This window comes from Morone saxatilis, unplaced genomic scaffold (assembly GCF_004916995.1).
Source record: "Morone saxatilis isolate NCDOM2014 unplaced genomic scaffold, NCSU_SB_2.0 Contig20, whole genome shotgun sequence".
Lineage (NCBI taxonomy): Eukaryota > Metazoa > Chordata > Actinopteri > Moronidae > Morone > Morone saxatilis.
Window position 1 is genome coordinate 9,083,951 of NW_023339763.1, and position 22,139 is coordinate 9,106,089.

At 41.7% G+C, this 22,139-nt stretch overlaps 1 protein-coding gene across 6 annotated transcripts in view; it reads right to left on the reverse strand.

Annotated features, from left to right (window-relative positions):
* Window positions 1-875: 875 nt before the first annotated feature.
* The window catches only part of aff4 (AF4/FMR2 family, member 4), a 29,048-nt gene continuing 7,784 nt past the window's right edge, over window positions 876-22,139 (reverse strand). The window contains exons 1-21 of one of the 6 annotated variants that reach the window (XM_035666503.1): window positions 20,125-20,565; window positions 15,742-15,874; window positions 11,783-12,571; window positions 11,401-11,439; window positions 11,199-11,285; window positions 10,835-10,862; window positions 10,646-10,709; window positions 10,341-10,430; window positions 9,579-9,723; window positions 8,565-9,321; window positions 8,265-8,416; window positions 7,617-7,702; window positions 6,958-7,192; window positions 6,395-6,492; window positions 5,876-5,939; window positions 5,150-5,286; window positions 4,826-4,897; window positions 4,574-4,667; window positions 4,360-4,403; window positions 3,455-3,693; window positions 876-3,292 (exon numbers count right to left, since the gene is read on the reverse strand). In XM_035666503.1, coding sequence (XP_035522396.1) covers window positions 3,165-3,292; window positions 3,455-3,693; window positions 4,360-4,403; window positions 4,574-4,667; window positions 4,826-4,897; window positions 5,150-5,286; window positions 5,876-5,939; window positions 6,395-6,492; window positions 6,958-7,192; window positions 7,617-7,702; window positions 8,265-8,416; window positions 8,565-9,321; window positions 9,579-9,723; window positions 10,341-10,430; window positions 10,646-10,709; window positions 10,835-10,862; window positions 11,199-11,285; window positions 11,401-11,439; window positions 11,783-12,571; window positions 15,742-15,874; window positions 20,125-20,141 — 3,498 coding nt within the window. In that variant the 5' untranslated portion in view covers window positions 20,142-20,565 and the 3' untranslated portion in view covers window positions 876-3,164. Of the gene's footprint in view, window positions 3,293-3,454; window positions 3,694-4,359; window positions 4,404-4,573; window positions 4,668-4,825; window positions 4,898-5,149; window positions 5,287-5,875; window positions 5,940-6,394; window positions 6,493-6,957; window positions 7,193-7,616; window positions 7,703-8,264; window positions 8,417-8,564; window positions 9,322-9,578; window positions 9,724-10,340; window positions 10,434-10,645; window positions 10,710-10,834; window positions 10,863-11,198; window positions 11,286-11,400; window positions 11,440-11,782; window positions 12,572-15,741; window positions 15,877-20,124; window positions 20,566-22,139 lie in introns of those variants that run through there. The other 5 variants (XM_035666502.1, XM_035666505.1, XM_035666504.1 and 2 more) reach the window with 5 other exon arrangements.

Below are 22,139 nucleotides of genomic sequence, written 5' to 3' on the forward strand. Positions count from 1 at the left end.
AAAAAAAAAATGTGCATAAAGTATCTCACAAATGTATTTACAGCATTTTTAAATTTCAATAAAAATGTCAACCTGTAGTAGAAATTCACCCTTAAAGAAATGTTATATTTACAATTTATACATTTGTATTTAAATAGAAACATGCAAGTGTTAACATCTTCCTACTGAATGTCAAAAAAAAACTCATCTTACCCTGGATTCTTTCAAGTTAGAATTAATATTAATTACTACTTACAATGAAATCTCATCATGAACAACCCCGATACATTTACATCTTCCTATTTCATAAAATGGTACTCCTTAAAATGGCAAAATAGAAAAAAAACATTAAGCAAAGGGGCAGAAAAATAAATAAGTGTGAGTAGCAAACTGTTAAAAATTATTCTAATGCTAAATTTTGTACATTTGACTACAAGATAGTGTAGGGAACACAAGGCGCGGACCTGTACTTACAAAGTGTACCAGTGTATGAAGACATTGACTGGGCTAGCAAAACCCACAGAGGAATTCCTATGAGAAAAGTGGCCTCCAGCTTTAAGTACAAAATGGCTCAAGCCATCTGTGTTTGGTTATAAAAACAGATCTATATACACATATATACTAAACCAGTACACAAAATTGCAAAAGCTAAAGGCATTGGACACTTGAGTTCAACAGGTTTCTCACTGAGGGGAAAACAAAAAAAAAGGCAGTGGGGGAAAAAATCCCAAGACGACAAAATGAAATTTTTTCCACAGAATACTGATCCTTTTTTTTTTTTGTAAAAATCCTGCATAGTAAAAATATACATCCTTGACTTTATATTTTCAAGTGCAAGAGGAAAATAACAGTATCCTCCTACAATAAGGCAGGGAGCCAGGGAAGGATGGAAATACCAACAAAAACAACAAAAGTTAAAACTGGAACAAATGTAATTATTTTGTCTGTTTTTCTCTTGAGATGAAAAAAAAAGGATGAGGTGTCAGAAAATACACCAAATGTATGTTTGAAAATAGAAGAAAAGTGCCATAAAGTTATAGACTATCACAGGTCTTAAACTTCCTGCCACTTCTCTCCTTTCCAAACTCATCTGCCATTAACTAACATAAAACCAAGCAATACTATTTGGCCCAGGCTTTAATATTTCCAGCATGTTTTAGTAGGAAGTGGGCAAAAAAAAAAGGACAGTCCTTCATGTCATTGAACAAACCAAACACCTGTCTAAAATCTTGGGTGTAATATTAACATCTTTACTCGAAGCCGCTACCATCCACATTCCCTGTTTATGACAACCAGTAATTTTAAATAACCAACAGAAATGTTTGTATATTTGGACAGCGTCTTTATCCCAACCTGCTGTGCCACATTAACAAACACTAGCTGATGCATTCCTTATCCACCGTCTTGTAATACAAGTATGATTAAGATTTTTTAAATTTAAATAGGAACAATTACATATACAAATACTTTGCATCTTTTAACCCTTGTTCAACCCTGTTTTACAAGTATGCGTTTGAAAAGTTATACTTCTGCCTGGCCAGAAGATGAACAAAAAACCAAAAACTGCTTGGTATATAAATAAAATCTATATTGGCCGTTATATTTTTGAAATATATAATCATAGATTTAAAACTCTTTGTTCTATAAATGCAACACTGCAAATCTGCATCACTGATGATTCTCTACAGAACATCTTTACTTTCCCCATAAATTTGCTTTTGATGTGCCGAATTAGTGGTCACTCAGGCCCAGTTTTTATAAACTGTAACGGTAATAACTGCATTGACTATGTGGAAATGATTTCAATACTTAAGACACTCCCTGCTGTTCCTTAGAAAAATACACTCTGAGCAAACAAGGGGAAGAGAAAAAAAAAAAAAAAAAGTGTAACACTGTCCGGAAGTGACTCATCCTTGAGGAAATTTCTCAATGAACAATGTAGCTACAAGTTTAAAAACATTTCATAGGAAGAGATTTGTATTCTGGAGCTTCAGAGACAGCAAATCTCTTAGAGAGAACATTAAAATTATCAATTTTATTAAGGCCTTAAGTCTAAAAGCCCCTGCTAGCGGCCCCTAGAGGCCATGCCGCTCCTTACATCAAACCGGACCACAGTTGTTTGAACAAAACTGACCGAAATTCAATTTTTAGCAGGGATATAAGAAGTTCATGATTGTGGAAAATAAAAGTACACTGTTAAAAACTAATACACTGATCGATAAAGAAAACATTTATAAATATGTGTGTGTCAGAAGTATTAATCTGCTGTGCACAGTAGCCCTTCCTACAGTCCATAAAATCTTGTGGGCATGCTCCAAGATTAACCTTCAGTGCCAAGAGACTTTGAAGGGCAGATAAATCAAGATGGTGTAAGGTATCTTAATTTGTGACCAACACCATCTTTTTGCTCTAAAATGCCAGATGCGTGGACAGGACTTTACTAAAAACCAAAAGGTTTTGCAATAAAAAAACATAATCGTTGCCAGCTTCCATTAACTGCTAAATGTTTAAATGAGCAAAAGAGAGGTAAAATAAAAACAATGTATTCAGATATGATGGGTGGCTGTTTGTTTTCCTGTAGGTCACATACAAGGCACACAAATGATAAAGAGAAACCTTCATTTTAAAGCACCTTTGGTGTTTATGGGAGGTACTTCGGTGAAATAAAGTCAAATAAAAAGTTAAGCCAAAGTAGCCTAAAAACCAAACCCCATTTTTAAGCATATACATAACAAATAATTCACCCAGCGCTTCCATGCCAAATAGATAAAAACATGGCCTTTGAAGATTTTGTAAGAATGCTGATATATGAAGCGTGGCGATAAGCTTTTTTTTGTTTTGTTCCTGTGCTGCAGTTTCGATGCTTCTCCCTGTGTGGTGCTGTCGACGGTGTGAGATGCTCTAAATTGCTCAGTGTTTTTGGCAAGCTGGTGTAGGAAATGGACACAGTGTTGAAGATATGTCTGAGAAGTTCATCACGTGTGTGTGTGTGTCTGTGTGTGTAAATGGAGGACCAGAGGTGGACTGTGTGTGTGTGTGTGTATACAGTACATTATTGTATGTGTTTGTCTGTGAGGGCATGCTTGTGTGTCTTTGAGCACATGTTGCTGAACACCAGAGGCTGAGGTGTGTGTATATGTGTGTGTGTGTGTGTGTAGAAGCAGCGTGCAGGGAGCGAGTCCTCGCTAGGGAATGAGCTTTGCGTCCAGGCGCAGCCAGTGGAGGCCCTGCCGTGTGTAACGCACCAGTTCTGTCATGCTGCTGGTGTTGAAGATCAGAGGACCCATCACCTTGTCCAACTCCAAGAAGAATTCTGGGAAAATAAAACACACATCATTAGCTTAAAAGACACTTACTGCCTTTTTATGTATGTGTAATACCTAGCTTAAGCTATATCTCCAAAAGGCTAAAATCCTAAAATGTTTGAGGGACTACCTAACTATCTAAGTAGCAATATTGAAAAATAAAGTAACACCTATTTTCTGAAGTAGTTTACCCTTCTGCTCCTTGGATAGCTGCTCAGCCTGGTCCCAAACCTCAGTGGCGTACAGGAAGTTGGAGGTGACCTGAACGTAGCTGGCGGCCATCTGGTGGATACGCTGAGGGATGGTCACGGACGAGCTGGCGCTGCTGCTGCTGCTGACCGACGAGTAGCCACCGGCCGTGCCTGGCGACAGTTTGGGAGACACTGGAGACGGCATGCCCGCTGCCTTGCTGCGTTAGGAAACAGAAACAAGCAGACAGTAATGAGAGTGTAGTCGGGGCTGACCGATAAATCCTATTTTCATTGTCATCGTGATATTAACGCGCAATGAACAATATTTTAACGTTACGCAAGCACAGCGCACTAGCTCAGGAAATAACGCTGTTAACAAGCTAAAACTGTATCGGAAGTATTTGGCTTACACGCACCGTCAATATCTGTTTACTTATCGCAAGTCATATCATCATTGCACACGTTATTGCACGTTTGATATGATTTTCCTCGTATTGCACAGGCCTATTTTAAGTCAAACAAAACTCTTGTGACCGCATGACAGTTAAGAACAATAGGCACTGACTGAAAATCATCATCCATATCAGTATTAAGAGTATGACTCAGTATGACTAAGTGGCTTCAAACGATTCTTCGGAACAAGGCGTAAAAATAGGTAAGAGTCAACAAGTATCTGCACAGGCTCTGAAGAAGAAAAAAAAAAAAGGAAAAAAAAACTACTGTATTTCCAATTGTTTTCTTGACTTTATGGGAAAATCTTAAACTTTTAACCTTTAAAGTAATTAGTCACACTCTTTCTCAACATTCAGTACTTATATAGGAAACACATGTCTTCCTTTACAATTGCTTTTAGTCTCCAAACAGCAAAAGAGGACATGACTTACTTTCCCATTCCAGGAGAGGGAGCCTGGGTGTTACTCAGAGAATTCTGTCAAACAAAAACGAGGGGAAGAACATTATGTACACAGAGAGGAAGCAGGTTACACATTCACAGAAAAAAAAACATACATACATGGAATTTGTATTGTGTTCCTTTTGGTTTTGAAGGGTTGCCAAGCAAAACTAGATTTCAGCTTCTAAGAAACAAAAAAAACTTACCTTTAGGTGTTCAGTGAGTGTTTTAGAGTATTTTAGTGCGCTCTCTTTCCTCAGCTTGAATAACCGCAAGTAGAGGAGGGACTGGCATCGTAGGCTGAAAAGAAGAATTTGTTAAAATTGATCTAGAACTTGCAAAGAAGACAGCAATGGCCAGAGATATGTGCAATTACACGAGTCTCCTTAATCAAATATCCAGGATTTGGAGAATTTTGAGTTAGACAGGATCACCAGATGTCAGTGAAGAGTACTTACCAAAGCACAGCTAGCCTCTTGTCTGCAGAAGTAGCATCTGGGGCCATGTAGCTTTTTAACTTCATAGTGTATCTGAACGTACAGACAGAACAAATGGTTTAGTTTCTAAAAGAACCAGCTGTTAAAAGTCATTATAGAAACAGTTCATTTGGAGATTTGGGTTTGTTGTGCTAGTAGCCTTGAGCTGCTAGCCTCAACTAATTAATCCCACGCCTTAAGTAGTAGACAGACAACAACAACAACAACAAACTTTGATGTGTAAAATCGATGGAGTTGCCGTTTAAATTCTATGAGAGTGAGGAAAGCATTTAGGTTTGTCCTTACTTGATAAGCTCCACCGTTTCAGCATACATGGGGAAGGGAGACTTGGCCTCTTGGGCGCTCTTCTCCAGGGCATTACCACATTCAATGAAAGACACCACGGCGTCCAGGTAGTAAACGGCCTTCTCAAAACGGTCCAACTGTACGAGGAGGAACAAAGCGAAAATAAAATCACTAACAGCGATGCATCCTGAGTGAGCGAGCGAGCATGTACCAATACAATAGTGTAATTCCTTCTCAAATGGTCACAGCAGTAGAGGACTAAATGCTTTTCACATGAGGTTTAATTTGATATTTGCAGCAGAGTCAGGTGTCTCATAAGCCCCAGGTAAGTAACCGATAGACCTGCAGTTAAATAATACCACCTGTTCAACTTTCAGCGACCTGCTAACAAAAGCATTTATGTTTTGTTTTTTGGACGTCATGCTTAAAAGCTGAGACACCGCAGAGAAAAAAAATAAAATAAATAAAAAATAAAAGGGCTTTGGAAATTTCCCAGTCAATGCAAAAAAATACCAAACAATCACATATAAATAAATATAGGAAATATGTTGAAAAATGTGTTCCAGTATTTAGCATTAAGCTCTCTGCAAAATCCTGCCCCAGGATGTTGTTTTACATTAAGGTCTAGACCTTGTTGTTTAACAATCCTCTCACTGCTTTGCATGCAGCAACCGACACCGAGTTCTCAATTTCATATGTAAATAGTCATTAGGCTCTCGCTCTTACCAGTGCATCTGCATTGTGTTTAAGCTTCTTGGCCTCTTGTAAGTAGTGATCTGCTGAATGGACCCTGAAACAAAATTGTTAACAGGTCAAACAAATTTAAATTATTTCTGTGAGCTGTTTAAAAAAATAAAATAAAGCCCAAACATTTAACAGAAACATTCATACAACACTGTCATGGCTCGGTTTCTATACATTTTCTCTAAGCACAGAACCTGGAAATGACACATAAAAACAATATACTTAATCTTCCATTAAGTCAAACCCTGAAACAAAAGCCCGAAAAATAAGAAGCAAGACTGTGTTGTTTCTTCGCCTCTGTATGAAAAAGGACAGAGACTCCCAACAGAGAGCCTTTTAAAATGGAAATTAACGTCACCTCTCCTGCATGCAGGCGCATCTATTCATGACCTCCCCAACCTCCTACAGCTTTATGCATCAAAGGCAACCGTAGATCCCCACAGCAGTTCTTTCTGCATATCCTGCTGAGGGGTTATCCACAGTGGAAAGAGCTCCTCTTACCTGTCCTCAAACACCAGCTTGGATCTCTGAGACTTGGAGCCGTCCGTGGAGAGCGGCGGCACAACCAGCTGGTTATCACAGCCTTTTGAGGATTTCTCCTGCAGAGACAGCAAGCGAGAGGGAATAAAGTTTCAGGGGGAAAAAAAAAGGGGGCTCTGGTGTTTGAAGTGGAGGATAAAATAAAAGAAAAGGGTGGGATTGAGGGAGTGGAGGAGCTCTATGGATACTGGGCATATACAATATATAGACCCAAATAAATACACGACTCATTAGTGACTCAAAGCATATTGAAAAATATGCAAAACCTACATGAAGTACACACTGATATTAAAACCCATCTGGCTATGTTCTCCACCCCTGCCCTTCTTCCCACAGCAACAACTTTTTTTTCTCTTTTTTTTTTTTTTCCCATGCTTGCTTCGTTATTCAAATTCCCCGGGGGGGAACACTGCACAATTGGCAAACATGATGAAAGATTGCACGCACACTTCCCAGTACCCAGAATGCCTGCCAGGTATTCACACAGGCCGCAAATGCCCGCCGATAAGGTTACTCGCACCCACCTTGCCATCGCGTGTGCTGCGTCCCTTGTCCTCTCCTTTTCTGTGTTTGGAGGTGGAGTTGCCCTTGGTGCTGTGGCTTCCCTCCTTTCCACTTCCTGTCCCGCTGGACAGAGAGGTGGAGGACTGGCTGACTGTCCTCTTCCGACTCAGATGCTCGACCTTGGGTGTCCGCTGAAGACCTGACATGGAGGGAGAGGGGACTGGCTCCTCTTTCTTCTCCAAAGACCTCTTAGACCTGGTGGGACATTGATCGTTATTGTAATAAATATCTTTTTATTATTTAAACTGCCCAGTTTTGTGGCAGTAGTGTACTCCACTTCACAAAATATTAACCCTCAAAGATGAAACATTCCAGGTAATTCAGCAATAAGAACAGGTTATTAAAATAAAAGGTTAACAGGTGCATCTCAAAGAGGTTCCAATGTAATAAATAAGCCATATCACTGAGCTTTTACACTTCAATTGTAGTTTGCTCGTTAAGAGTTTATATGGTTTATATCTTTTTGTATTGTAAAAACAGAGATTAAGACATCTGGCAAGCTTAAATTTTGCCTGTAACAAAACGAAGTACTACTTTCAGACCAAGTGTGCCAAGTGTTCCTGGTGTGCAGAGGGCTTACTGTGAATGATAATCAGGAAGGAAAAGAAAGAATACACACTCTTTACTGCTGTTTTTATGATGAGATAGGGACTTCTCCTCCAGCTTGCACCGCTTGCTCTCTGGCTTGGTGCCTTCTTCGTCGTTCTAAAAGACAAAAAGATCGCAGGAAATTAAAAGCAAAGACACATTAAAGGATTTATTGGTGTGTGCATGCCTCTGTAGAAGGTGATTTGAAGTAATTTGCAACCAAGCACAGCACAAACCTTCTGCCAATTTTCCTACTCACTATTACACCTTAGGATATCGCTTAGATGGTAAAATCCTGGCTGGAAGTTTCACAGCTATGATTCTTTTTTTTTAAAATGCACCTAATGGAAGAAATTCCAGATCTGGATCTCCACCAAAAACTGAATCAGTTGTTTCTTGGCTCAAAGGCATTTTCTTGTTTTAATGGAAATCTGGTTATTTTAAGAGATACAATATTCTGTTGGAAGGCTTCCTAAAATAGAATAATTATGACTTCCCAAATGACAGTGATAAAAAAGCTCCAAATAGATAGTAATTTTCAATGCAAGATCATACTGAAAACATAACCCTTTAAAAAATATATTTTGTGTGTGGGGAGATTAACAATATTAAATTTAACAAGATTATAATCAACACCACAGAGAACACAGACAGACATTTGCTCTATCGAGTCCCATACCTTGTGTTTCCTCTTGGCCTTACTAGAGCTCTTCTCAGAGCTCTGTTTGCTGAAGTCTTTGCTGTCCCTGTCTAGAGAGTCATCTCTCTCCACTTTTATCTCCGCAGGCTCTTTGTAGGGCCGCCCTGGGATTCTAGACAGCAAGCTGAGATCTAGAGGAAATGGGAAGGAAAGGGAAGGGTTTCATTTGGTCCAAAGTAAAGAAAAAGCTTCAGGAGTGTGTAGTCCAGCTCAACACGTGTAAAACAAGCGCACAGAATGAAGTGTCAATTTGTAGCCTTATGAGCCGCTTCGACGTACCTATCTTCACTAGTAAAACCTGCTGCTGAGTCGGTCTCGCAGGGTAGCGCTCCTCAGGATCGCTGAGCGGAGACAACAGCTCTTTCTCTTCCATTGGAGAGAACACACACACGGGGGTCCTGATACTCTCTGTGTACTTGGGTGTCTGCGACGAGGATGGGATGCTGTCATTCCCCTCGGAGTCCGACGACGAAGAGTCCGTGTCAACAAACTCGCGAGACTTCTGCTGGGGAGTCTTGGTGGCTACCTTGGCCTTGCGTTTATCTGCGGTGGTGGTGACGGCGGCCGCAGTGGGCCTCGGAGAGGATTTAGGCTCTTTTTTGATGCTTGGTTTACGGGAACCTTTAGTAGCAGCTTTGGGCCGGTGAGGAGGTATCTCTGGAGCCGGTTCACTCTCCACTCTCAGACCTCCTTTGGGTTCCTCCACCACTGGGGGCTTCTCAGACTTCTTAGGTTGTTTTTTACCCACACTCCTTCTGGGATTAGTGCCACCCTCGCTCTGGGCGGGGGATTTTTGCCGGCCACGGCCACCCTCTGCACCCTTTTGCGCTGCCCGTAGGTCCCTGCTTGGGGTAGGTGCTGTAGAGTCTTTTGACCCCCCGCCTTGGCTGCCATAGCCACGGCCGGAGCCGTTATCTCTGCCCTCTTTCTTGCACTTTGTTGGAACATTATTGTCCACTGGGGAAGCTGGTGAGAACTGCTTGGCCTTCTTGAACCAGTTGTCCAGCTGCCACTTGTTGGCCATGGGTTGTTCAGGCTGAAGGGGAGCAGGAGAACACGCAGATGTGAGGAATTATCTTACAAAAAGATGATTATGTATGAAACCTAGTCAAATATTCTTTAATGAAGAAAAAAAAAGCAATTTTGGCTAGAATGTCTGGTAATTAATAACCCAAAATAAGGATGGACAGAGCTACAAACAGTTAGTGCAAATGAAAATAATAGTTGATAAAGTAAGAAATAATCATTAAACTACTACTACAGAATTGTACAAAGTTATTTTAAAATGATTACTTCAGGAGAGGCGGGCCGTGGGTGCTCATTAGCTTCACTGTCTGTCGTGCTGCTTTCGCTCTCGCTGTCAGAGCCTGAGCTGCTCTCGGAGCCACTGTGGCTGCTTGAGTCATCTCTTGATTGCTCTGCTCCTTCACTGTTATTGCTGTTGTTACAGGAGAGAGTCAAACAGCGTTATAATGGGGGGGTAGATACATTTTCAGTCATGTTTTATATATTGAAGCATACATACATACATACTCTTGTCTACAATTTCAAGTACACATTCGTAACCACTACATACACCTCATATTTTTCCAAATGGATCCATGCTGGATTTGTAATTTGCACATTTTTCAGTTGTGTTTTTCCAGAATTGGGAATTTGCCTTGGTCATGGTCGCTGATAACTCCTACTGTTGGCTTTAGGAGAGGTATGGACATAATGTGTTCAATGGTTGATGCACACAAAACATAAGCTGATTAATTATTTGAAATGCAATCAATGACCAGAAAAATAATGCAATCCAGTTGACCTGTGAAAGCACTATCTTTTAATTCTAAATTTCACTTCAGACTGTGGCAATGAGGTGATGATTACATTATAAATCCAAAATGACACAAATAGGAAGACGAAAGTTACCAACATCTCTTTCAAAATAAGGAACATATAACGAATATAACGAAGGCCTTTGAATATAAAATACAAGCCAAAGTCAAGCTGGAGTCAGCGTCAGAATTCAAATTTCACAAAAAGGTACATTCACTATTCTTTGTGCTTTACCTTGCTGATGTGTTCCTTGAGGCATTCTTGGCAGAGTCCTGTTCTACATCACTGTCCTCACTGCTGCTTAGCTTCAGGTCTTCTTCCAGCCTACTGAGATACAGGAATGAAACTAAATTCAATCTTTGTTTTTGGGGCTGCTGGCTCTACATAACTGAGGCCATCTATGCATGTCTGGTTCCTTAAGGTTTCTAAACTCATAAATATTTGTTTTAGAATTGTGCTCTCTCAATCAATACTGGGAAAACTACAAACATGGGCTCAAGACGAGAAAGGACGAAGAGAGGAAAGGATGAAGCACTTACGTTGGCTGATCATCGCAAGCTTTGGGCTGGTGGCTGCTGGAGCTCTTGGAAGAACTGCCTCGTTCTAAAAACCCACAAACAAGACTCATGAGCAATAAGTATATGTAAACATGCATGTCAAAAATATATACATACATAATTCTTTTGTAAATATAGTGTGTGTTCAGGTTTGAAATGTGTGATACTCACTGTGTCCACTTGGAAAAGGGTGAGGATCCTGTGGTTAAAAAAAAACAAAAGAAGATATTATTAGAGAGAAATAGTTATTTTCATGAATCCATTTTGGGCGTTTTTCATCCCTGTCATATGTGTTGTGAATGAATCACTATAAAAGGATTTATATTATTATTTATATCTACATGCAAGCACCAAGTACTAAATATTTATCAATAGTAAGTTGCATCACTTTACAGTTCCAATCAGGCATTGACCAAACAACATTTCTCTGGATGGGTAACACACAGTGTTATTCAAAGTAATAAAGAGTCTTATTAATTCATCATGAAAATCATATGAATCAAACCGTAAACGCAGGGACTGGTGCAATGCTGACCTTGGTGGGGAATGGAAACTTGGAGGGCTCAGTTTTGCAGGGGGTGTGGATGGCTGTCAGCGGAGAGGGCCACGACTGAGTCATTTCCTGAAAGAAAGTAAGAAAAAACACACACACGCAGGGAGTCAGTAGGCTTTTTCCCTCAACACTGAGTTTAGCCCTGGGAGAGGGAGTTTGCAGCAAAATATAACGATATAGATACCTTCAGAATCTCATCGACACAGTTGGCGTCACCGGATCCCTAAAGACAGAAACATCAAGTTTAACACGTTCATAAATAACGTGATGCAACAGGTGAGCGTCCATTTTCAGTAGCGTGAGTCACTGTATAGGCATTTTATGAGACCTAGGAGACCAAGTGTAACTAGTGTGAGGTAATTTATTCCAGTTATTATATCATTATAAATATATGGTCCAGACATAAAACACAGCTCTGCCATTCTATATAAATTATACATGCAACACCCACTACTATAGAATATCTTAAGTGACGCATAAATACGCGGGAAGCCCTTTATGTGAGTAGTGTACTTAAGCTGCAGTTCAGAATAAATTGAAACTAGAAAGATGTAGACAAGCCTCACCTCTACAGGCTGTGAGGGGATCTTGAGTTTAGAAAGTGAGGCCTTGCTATTGGACTTCATCTCTCCCATGGTGCTGCTGTGCGACTGTCCACTGTAGCTTTCTGCTTGTGCGCTCTTGGGTTCTGCCGTTTCCTGGCCGTCCATAGGCCGCACATACGCTGTGGGCTTCTGCTGCATGGAGCCGGGTTTGGACATGAGAGATGGGGGAAAGGCCTGACTCGAGTGCTGTCCAGTGGGGAAGGAGGTGTGAACCCGCGAGGGCGAGTCCCAGTTTGCCTCTCTGTCTCTTGGGGACTTGGAGCGGTAGCGCTCCTTGCTGTGATGCTGTTCAGCAGACAAGGAGCTCCGCAAGTGGCTGTTGCTGCTGGAGGAACTCAGAGAGCCCTTGGCCGGACTCGATGTGTGTGACTTTGAGTGCTCTCCACTGTGTTTACTTGACTTCTTTTCCCGGACCTCCCCTCCGTGTCTTTGGCTACTGCTGCTGCTGCCGCTACTGCCTCCGTTGCCCCTCTGGCTGCCTAGTCCTGAGCGTTTCTGGGACTGGGATGAAGATCCACCTGCTGCGGGGCCGACAGGAGTCCACTTACTGCTCTGGCCTGTGCCACCGCTACCGACGCCACGCTGGTCCCCGCCAAACAAAGGTGGGCCCGATTTATCCTCAGAGGAAGATGAGCTGTTAGAAGGTTTTCCGCCAAGCTTTGGAAGTGTGTCACCGATCGGCTCTTTCATCTCGTCGTAATTGCCCAGCATGCTCTGAATACGGCTGGACAGTTTATCTTCCTTGCTGGACTGAAGAGAGAAGCAGCGAATGGGGGAGAAAGAGGTGGGGAAGAAGACAGTGTGATGATGAAGGAAAAAAAAAAGGAAAAAAAAAAGACAGCCATAGAGAAAGAAGAGATGGAAGAAAATACAAGAGAGATAAATGAAGAGGGAAAGTAGAGAGGAGGGAAGAGGGGGCAGAGAAAACAGTCATTATGGGCACAGGTTCAACACTTGGGTTAATTGCTTTCCATCAAAAACTCAAAAACACTGAGTGGAGAGAAAATGTATCACTCCTTCACTTACATTTATAATAATTCACTGAACATTGAGAAAATAATCGATTGAACACAGAGGGGCGTAATCAGCCAATCACACAGTTGGATTGTTCAAACTCGGAGCCCAGATCAGTCCACACCAATCTATGAACACAGATAAGAGCCTACCAGTAGTTACAACACAGAGGTTAATCAATCACTCTGAGGCCACGGATCCCAGCAGACATGCTTGCAATCAGCCCGTGACAGAAGACTATACGGAATATCCAGTTTCACATGCAGCCTCAGACCTCTAATTTTTCTTGACAGATTCACACGGAGGGTGAGGAAACACAAGCCGTTATCTGTAGCAGGAAATGTAACTAGCTTGGTCATAACATGCACTCCCCTACCTCATGCCTGCACGGCCAAGCGCACACGTGTGTAGCTGGGGAAGTGTAGCGTCGCTGTGTTTCTTATGGGGGGTTGGTTTCACTTTGTAGTACAAGCATAAATGACGTGCTTTATTATGACTGCTTTTGATCTTTAGTGGAACAGAAATACCGTCTACTTTCTTTTCTCTTTTTTAAATACCAGTACTTCAAAAGACTGATATGTCACACTTATTGATACTGGCACAGATGTTGGCTGATAATGCTAAAAACAATGATGGATAAAAAAGGTGCTTGAGGTAAATTACAAACAGTTTGTCTCATTGTTCTCAAACTCATTGATTGCTGGCTGTTTTTATTTGCAGTTGTACTGTGAACATCGTCTTATAGTAATAATTATAGTAATAGAATACATATATTGTGCTGCACATAGTGTATGGTACATCTGTAAAAAGGATTATCTCTCACATTATATCTTTCTCAAAACTTTTTCAACAGGCCTTCAAGATAACTCAACAACCTGCTTAAGAACTCAGGAACTTTACCTCCATGCTGACCGGAGGGACCTTGTTTAAGTTTTGTTTCCTGCCCAACAAAAAGTCCCCTATCCTTTCCAACATCACTTCAAACATCGCACTTTCAGAACAGTAAATTACAAGGAACAAAACACTGATTGCAATCTCTTCCAAATTACCTCCGCTAACCTTTTTCGCATGCACAAAAACTACAAGCTGAGATATCATTTCATCTGAGACCGGTCTAATTTACCTCAGCTTTGTGGTTCTTACAAATGCAAACATGAATGTGCTTGATGGAATTTTGATTTCTTGAGTTATGCCCTTTGCTTAGTTTCTGGGGCTAGTTAGATCTTGGCACAGTTTGGTTAAAAATGGCTGCTTAATAATCACATTCAAGGGACCCATGATATAGAAGAATATGTTTTAATATACCGTGTGTATGTACTGCATCACCGGCTAGAATTTTCAACAGATCATTTCTGTGCTATTCATTGTGTGCAGCTGAATTACAAGTGCGTGAACCCTGCACCATAAAAATGTTACTGCTTTGCTGGTCTACATCTGGGAGGCCACAGCTGCAGCTGCGTGCACACATGGCCTTTAATGCAGAGCACAGTAAACTTCCACTTACTGGAGCATGACGGGGGGGAGGAGGAGAGAGAAAAGTCCAACTGAAGCTTACGTAAGACTTAGACAAGCAGGAGACGAGAGATACAAAGCAAAGAAAAGCCTGTGACTTAAACAGTTGGCTTTTTCCGCATTTTCTTTGTACTATAGCACAGCATGTCACCCCACGTTGCTTAAAAATAGTTCTGAAGACAGAAGAACGTGCACAATCAAATTGTTTTCTGCAAATGCCACTTTCCTGTGCAAAGGTCAAGGACTTTTCCTCCTTCAAAGTCAGTCTCACTTTGTTGTGGTCCAAAACACACACACACACACACACACACACACAGGCCTGCACTCATCGCTCACCTCTGGTACCCTTTTTTTTTATTCCCAACCTGTCAGGACACATTCCTCGCTGCCTCTTTGATGGCTAGCTCTAGCTAAGGAGAGGAGCCACTTACCTCTGCTCAAATCTGGTTAGTGGCAAAGATTAGACCAGTACAGAGAACTCAAATCCTCTTTACAATTACACTGACCGAGCGGGAGCTGGCTGGCCTACATCTATGTGTGTCTTTGAGCAGGAGGAGGAAGACATGGGAGGGAGGGAGGGAGGGAGGGAGGCTGGTGTGTTCGTATGTTTACCTTCTTCAGTTGCTCTATAAAAACAGGCTAACTGAAGACAGGTGTTGTCAATTCAGCTGACTCTTTTTTAGCAGAGGTTTGACAACTGTTGGAAAGAAATGTTTGGAAAAATCATCTAATATTGTTTTTAAAAAACCTAAGAGTTACATAACCACATGCTGCTTTGGAAACAGATCAGCCAATTACATCTTAAAATGTCCGTGAGATCATAAAAAGGACCGCCATTGTCAGTGGAGCCTGTTCAGACATGTCGCATAAATCCAGCTCCCGCATGGGTATTAAAGAATATCTTGAGTTTGCCCTGTTTAGCTTTCATCTCACAAACTGTAAACAAAACCAAGACTGCAGGCTCCTGAAGGTCATTGTGAAAAAGAAAAACACGATTTCTTCTTTTTCCAATAATAAGGCATCAACAAAATGTACTCTCTCAAGCCTAAATCAAATGTAGGATTTTCTTGAGAACAACAAAAAAATTTAATCGACTTAAAGCTAACAAGGTTCTTTCTGACTGAGACAATGTATGAATAAAGTCAAACAAATGCCACCTTCTGCTATAGGAGCCTGGAGCTAAACATTCCTCTTAGCAGTTTAACAAAGCAGCAACAAGAAAAGCAAAGGCATACCTGTGATGTTTCAAAAAAAAATGTATGAGGAGAGAACTATAATGACATGAATGCTCGTGGTGGTGTGTGCAGTTTTCATTTCCTGTCACTGTTACAAACTCCTCTAAACTGACTAATCAATTACATGTCAAAACTGAATGTGAGGTAAACAAAATTTACCACTTTGTAGGGTTCAGGAAAGAGAGGGGAATTCGCTGGAAAGGCCTCTCCTCCTCCTCCCTGCTGGATTTCTTGATTTCTCCTTTCTCTTTCTTTCATTCGGAGCACATTCCGGTCCTCACGGTTCATGTTGCTAATAACACAAACAGAACAACAAGTCAACATAAGAACACGCTGAGGAGAGACAGTAAACAGACTTCTTATCTCATGGCTTTGCAGGGATGCCTATAAAAGAAGGAGTATTATAAGAGATGAGATGTTCATGAAAGAAACACCTTTCGAGAAAAGAAAAAAAAAAAAACATATTCTTGGTCAACAGTGACGAAACTAAACAACATTGGCTCTTCCGTTTTGTTTCCTGCGCTAATTTCTCGGTTCCTAGATAAATACCAGCTGGTTCAAGTTTCCAACTATTCACAACAGATCATAAAGCCAAGGCTGCCATCGTCTGTTCTCTTACTTTGAGTCCATTTTTTTGGGTACAGCACAAATCGGACCATCATTAGTAAAAGCTCACACATCATGAACAGAGTGGAGCATAGAGATAACCTGTGGAGAAAGTAGTCCCTAATAGGCTTAGGCTAGTCTAGACAATGTGCAGTAGCCTACTTCTGCTGCAATATAATCTCCTTGTACAGATGGCCGAGTATCCCAGCTGAAACTACTAATGGCAATTTTCAATCTCATCATACATTGGGGATGTTTATTTATTACAAAGTGTATGATCGTTTGCTCACCAAATATAGGATTCAAACTGAAAGGTTTATGGTTTTTAAGAGTAAACAGCACGAGCGTACTGGAACTCGCTAACGCCACATGAAAAGAATATGCAAGTCTTCCCAGGAAAAGCACGGAGATGAAACAAACTAGGATTAAATAATAACCGACTGCTAGTAAACTGTAGCTTGAAGCCATAACTGTTACCCAAACACAGGCCTCTGCCCTCACTGTCCTTCGGAGCATAATGTGTGCAGTGCAAACAGAAAAGCAGAGAGCTATTTGAGGACAGAGACCTCGTAAGTGGATGTATGAATTCACACCAGGGGAAAACATGAATATGGAATCAAACTGTGTACGCTACCAGAGGAGTAAACGCAGATCTGTTAACAAAAGGACTTTACACTGGAGACTTTGGGCATTTGGACGGGACAAGGGTGTGTTCATTAAGAACAGCCAATCGGACAAAGGGAGACTTCTGTCCGTGACGCACCTTGGTTGACAGAAAGTACTAGAGCTTTTAAACTAGAAACAAGCAAATCATCAGCCAGGGGTGTCACCTCCCGGGTTAAGACGACAGCTTCAGGCTCCGTCAGTGACAATGATTTTAGGGCTGTTGACAGAGTGTGATTAGGCAGCACACGGCCTCCTCCTAGATTATAAACTTTACTATGTGTGACTGAAAAGATGAAAAAAAGCATATGGGAAACGGATTTCAGAACAGGAAAAAACACAAGTGCCAAAAAACACAAGGGAAGTAAAATGAGACGTGAAAGGTGGACAAAGTAGGCTTCATATTTGAGACTATAAGAGTTTTCCGGGAAATTATTTAAACTGCTCTTGCTTTAAACTGATCAGGACTATCAATCATCTAATTATGTTGTAAACTAACTCTTGCCAGCGCTTGCTTTTTACAACTTCTGACTCGTTATCTGTAAGCTCACCAGTAAGCCTAAATAGTAATCTTCCAACTAACATTATTTTACGCAACCCGCGCCTGCTTTACATCATCAGCAACACCCAACTTGAGTCATCGCTCAACAGGCAGCGTGATTTACACAGTATGGCTAAGGAAGCAACTGAGACCATAACCCCGGTGAGCTGTCTGACACACCATTAACACCCGCTTTATCAGCAGAGGCGTAAGGAAAAGAAGAAAACCTTGTTTAGGTTATCCATCATCCAAACATCTATCAGCACACCACTGTTATCACCTCTGGGCTTTATTTGACTTACAGCACAGCCAAGAACCGAGCTTATACTATAAATAGTCAAAAGCTCAACAACAGACAGCGTTAAGAGTAAAAATACACAATAACAAACTTGCTACAACTGAGCGCCGACCACCTACGGACTGTCCACTACAGCGAACAGAGCGGGAGATTTACTGCAGCTGTGTTCTGGTAGATTCACTTTGATGTTATTTTGGCCGCTCTACCACGCAGCCCAGTCCCAACTATCATTCGAAAGGTCTCTCGTGCTATAAATGTGGTCTGTGGTTTAAGACAACCCCAATTTCATGCCCTGGAAATAAAGCTGCGCTCTACATCTCCACCGGTTCGACACATAACTGAACAAATATGATCAGCGCAAATCGTCGTGGGTGAATTCAGTGCGCTGGTACTACTTTAACATGCAGATGAGCCTGTCGATTGTCAGCTTTGGAGTGGGGCTGAAAAGTGTGAATGGGCCGCACTTAGCGCAGTGCTAAATGATCAAAGGCCTCTGGCACAGCGTCCTCTGTAAACACTGCTCGTGTTCACCTCATCTCTCTGTCTCTATTAGTAGAACAGGGGGTCGCACCCAGTCACAAATACAATCACAAGACAGGGGATCGAATGTTTGTGACTGGTGTTAGTGATACTGGAGTAAAGGTTCACTTTAAAAAAGGCCCACATTTTACTTTTGTGCTTTTCCAACATGAGAAAAACTTTGTTGACAAGTTCCTCCGTCTCTTCCTCTAGGAATCGATCTTGGTTAACGTGAAAGGCTAAACATAGGCCTCATCTCGTGTTGTTTTTCAAAGATCACTGCAGTCCTCTTTATGAAAGAAATGAAATAATAATCAAAGTGTGCTTTCTGGTTCTGAATAAATAAGTTAGTACGCCAAGTACCCGAATGGAAGACAGAATGTGAAGAACTCATGCTGATGATGTGACTGTGTGAATATAGCTCAAACTTCTGAGCTCAACCTGTTTTTGAATTGACCTTAGACCTGCCCCAAGTTCATCAATGCCTTTATATAAATAATAAAACGTTCCCACAAGACCTAATGCCTATCTATCTATCTATCTATCTATCTGATATCATGATATGAAAACAAAGTAAAGTCATGTATAATTATATTCTATTCTACAGGAAAACCAGGCATATGTTTACATCACGGTGCATGACAGTTACAGTACAGGGCTCAAAACCAACTTTTTCACCACTTTTCCCAAAACTCAAAAGCTGGAGCGCTAACATGCATCCACAGCAGACACACGGACACCGCCTGCAGATGTATCTGAAGACATTTTGTGTTGACCAGCCTTGTGAGCGCGGCGAAAATCCGCCTATCCACTAGCTCTCTCCATTTGAACTGACTGATTCCTGAAAAACACTGACCCAACAGCACGTCCGTCTACATTGCTGGCCATGTGTCGACACACGTGTGTACTGTTTACAATACGGTGGACGGAAGCGAGCCCATGCACGAGTGGCTTAGTGTCACAAACGAGAGCAAGGGGTCTGGCATGAGTAACTACTGCTGCTGCTGCTGCTGCTACAGCACGGTGGCAGGGATGTCCCCAAGTCGCAGTCACAGGAATCCCCAGTATCAACTATTGCTACATGCCACACAGCATCACCAACTTACTCTCAAGTTGAGTGTTGAGCTAACTATGGGGGGATTTCCCCTCAGCGGTTAAGGGGGATTGAGCGTATTGCTTATTTCTTTTGGGGAGCAGTAACAAAGATTGTGGGCTGTACAAATAAGACAGGACTCAATCACATGTAGCCTTCTGGGAAGAAAAAAAAAACACTAGTGCCATATCCTGCTGTCAGCTCAGTTTTGGGAAACACTCAGGACACGCAATTGCATTTTAGTGATTTGAAAAGCAAATGTTAGGATCATAAAAACAGCCTCGGTTTGAATTTTTGTTCAAGCCTGCATTTAAAAGGCCATACGGAGCCGGTCAGCCGTCATAGTAAGGTAGGCAGGAAACAAGCCTAAGAGAATCACTTCTTACACAACACGAGTTTAAATGACATGTATTATCATCCGAGTCTAATGCCCAGCTATGTTTATTGTAATCATTCAACAGTGTGCCAGACGGAAAAGGTCAAAGTCTGCAGATCTGAAAAGGCAGTTCACTCTGTACCCAAATTAATCAGCTCATCTGTCTCTATCTAACTCACAACATAACAGCAAGGCCACGTCTTCAACACAATCCCCCCCCCCCAAAAAAAAAAGAAAAAGAAAAGAAAAAGGGAAGAACTGATGGTCATCTGAGCACCATGAATACAGGACTGGGCTTCTGTGACACAGCCATTATGTAAGGGCATCCAAAAAACATTTTAGCGTGGCTTGTACAACACAGTGAAAAATTAAGTTAGGGGGGCTTTATTGTTCCCAGAAACCAAGAGAAATAAGTAAAGCAGCCAACTAAGCGGTGCATGTCTTACCCTGACTGAGAGGCCATGGCCCCAACCACTGAAACATTGGAAGGAGGAGGAAGGAGGGTTCAGAGGATCTCCCAGGGATTCAGAAGTATACTCCTCATGACTTGTCAGCCTATATTTCAACGTCAACCTCCTCTAGTGAAGACAACCTGGCTGTTTTTTCCCCCCTTAAAATGTATCTGTGGGCCTCCAGCTGGAAAAGTGTGGAAGACTGTAGTTTCTTTACTCGACTCGAAGGTACAGTGTATTTCCTTGGAGTGGAGACGAATCTGACTTAGGGAGGGGAGGTGACTGCCCGCTCTCGGGAGATACCACGTCGGCAAACAGCGGGGGTAGTCACATAAGCTAAGTGAAGACTAGTAGAGAGAGAAGCAGCTTTTGTTGCCGTTTGTGTTGTTTGAGGTTAAAGCATGTGTGGAGAACGAGTGAGGTGAAAAGAGGCAGGGGGGGGCGGATGAGTATGAGAGATGGGTGAATGTTAAGAGTGAACGTGAGAGAGAAAGACGGGACAAAAAAAAAAAAAAAGTCTGGCTGCTGTCCTCGAGAGTGTCAGACAGTCCTGGTGGTGCCTCGTGTCTTCAATGCTAACAGCGCCGTGGGCCAATTTTAAATCTACAGCTATGAGTAAAAACTGCTGAGGAATCTGTTAATCACAGTAACTCATGAATGATTTAAAAAAAAGACAATGAAGCATAGTGATGAAGCATTTGTAAAGAGTGCCCAAACACTGTAATGCATCCCTGCGTCTTAAAGAAGTTAATATAATTACACCTTTAAGTAACAAACCGAAGAAGGGAGACAGCGGGAAAAGAGAAGCCTCAAACTTAAAATTAAAGTAAAAACAAAAAGTGATAAAAAAATAAATAAAAAGTGACTTAAAAATAAAGGATTCAAGATATAATTAAACTCGGTCCAAGGCGGCCTTAAGGAGATATTAATTTACTAAAATCGCCTTGAAGGCCAATTAGGGAGAGCATCTACAGGGAGGAGCGGAGCACCGAGGGAGCAGAGAGGGGAACAAAAAATCTCACCTCTCTCCGAGAATGGAACGCTCCACCTCGTCCCATAAAAGGAGATGTTATTTTACACCACAGGACCTCTCCTCCGTGTGATGTCACCGCCCTCGCTGAGGACCGGGCCAATCAGGGCCCGTCTTTCCATCAACAACCCTCCCTCCCTCCCCCCCCCACTATGCCCGGAGCACAGGTCACAGCACCCGTGCAGCTTGTGTTAAAAGGGGACCGGTGCGCGTTTCGGCTGGCTGGCAGCTTGCTAACAATTACGGCGTGTGGTTTTCACATCTGCCGTACTGACGATGGTATTGATGATTGGTGATGACACATGGCTTGGGTTAAATGGTGTTATCATCACCACAATCGCATAGAAGTTTTTACATCTAGCTGGCCCAGAAAATTTGCCTGACATTGTGCCAGTCTTTACTTGCTGGTATCTGCTCCTGTACCGCTTTTCCCTTTGTTTTTTTTTTTTTTGGTTTACAGCTCGATTTAACGATCTGATTGGCTCTCGAAGAGGCATCACTTCCAGTGATCCGAGCTCCCTTGTAATACCAGACACTGTGGCACAGATCCAGTATCATTCAATACTCTTTTCAAGTCCAGATTTGTTACTGAACAATCTTGTTACACTTCTTAATATTTGCGGTGATTATTGTGTTTGTTTTTTTTAATTTACATAAAGTTGTCACGTTTCTTGGGGGTTTAACACTTCTGCCCAACAATCAATGTCTTCTGTTGTGTGATAACAATTCGCTCTCAACAAGTGCAAAATCCCCAACAGAGCCAAATTTCAGGCTCGCTTCACACTTCACACAATATATACGCAGAAGCACCCAGTGCGAGTGGAAGACCTCGCAGAAGAAAAGAAATATCCTCCCCCACTGGGAAAACACTCTTCCTTCTTCTATATATATAATCATTCTTCTATCGCGTCTTACTTACTTCTTAACTCTTCTAATTCATCTTCTTACCTTTTCTCCTCCTTTTTCTCCTTTCTTCTCT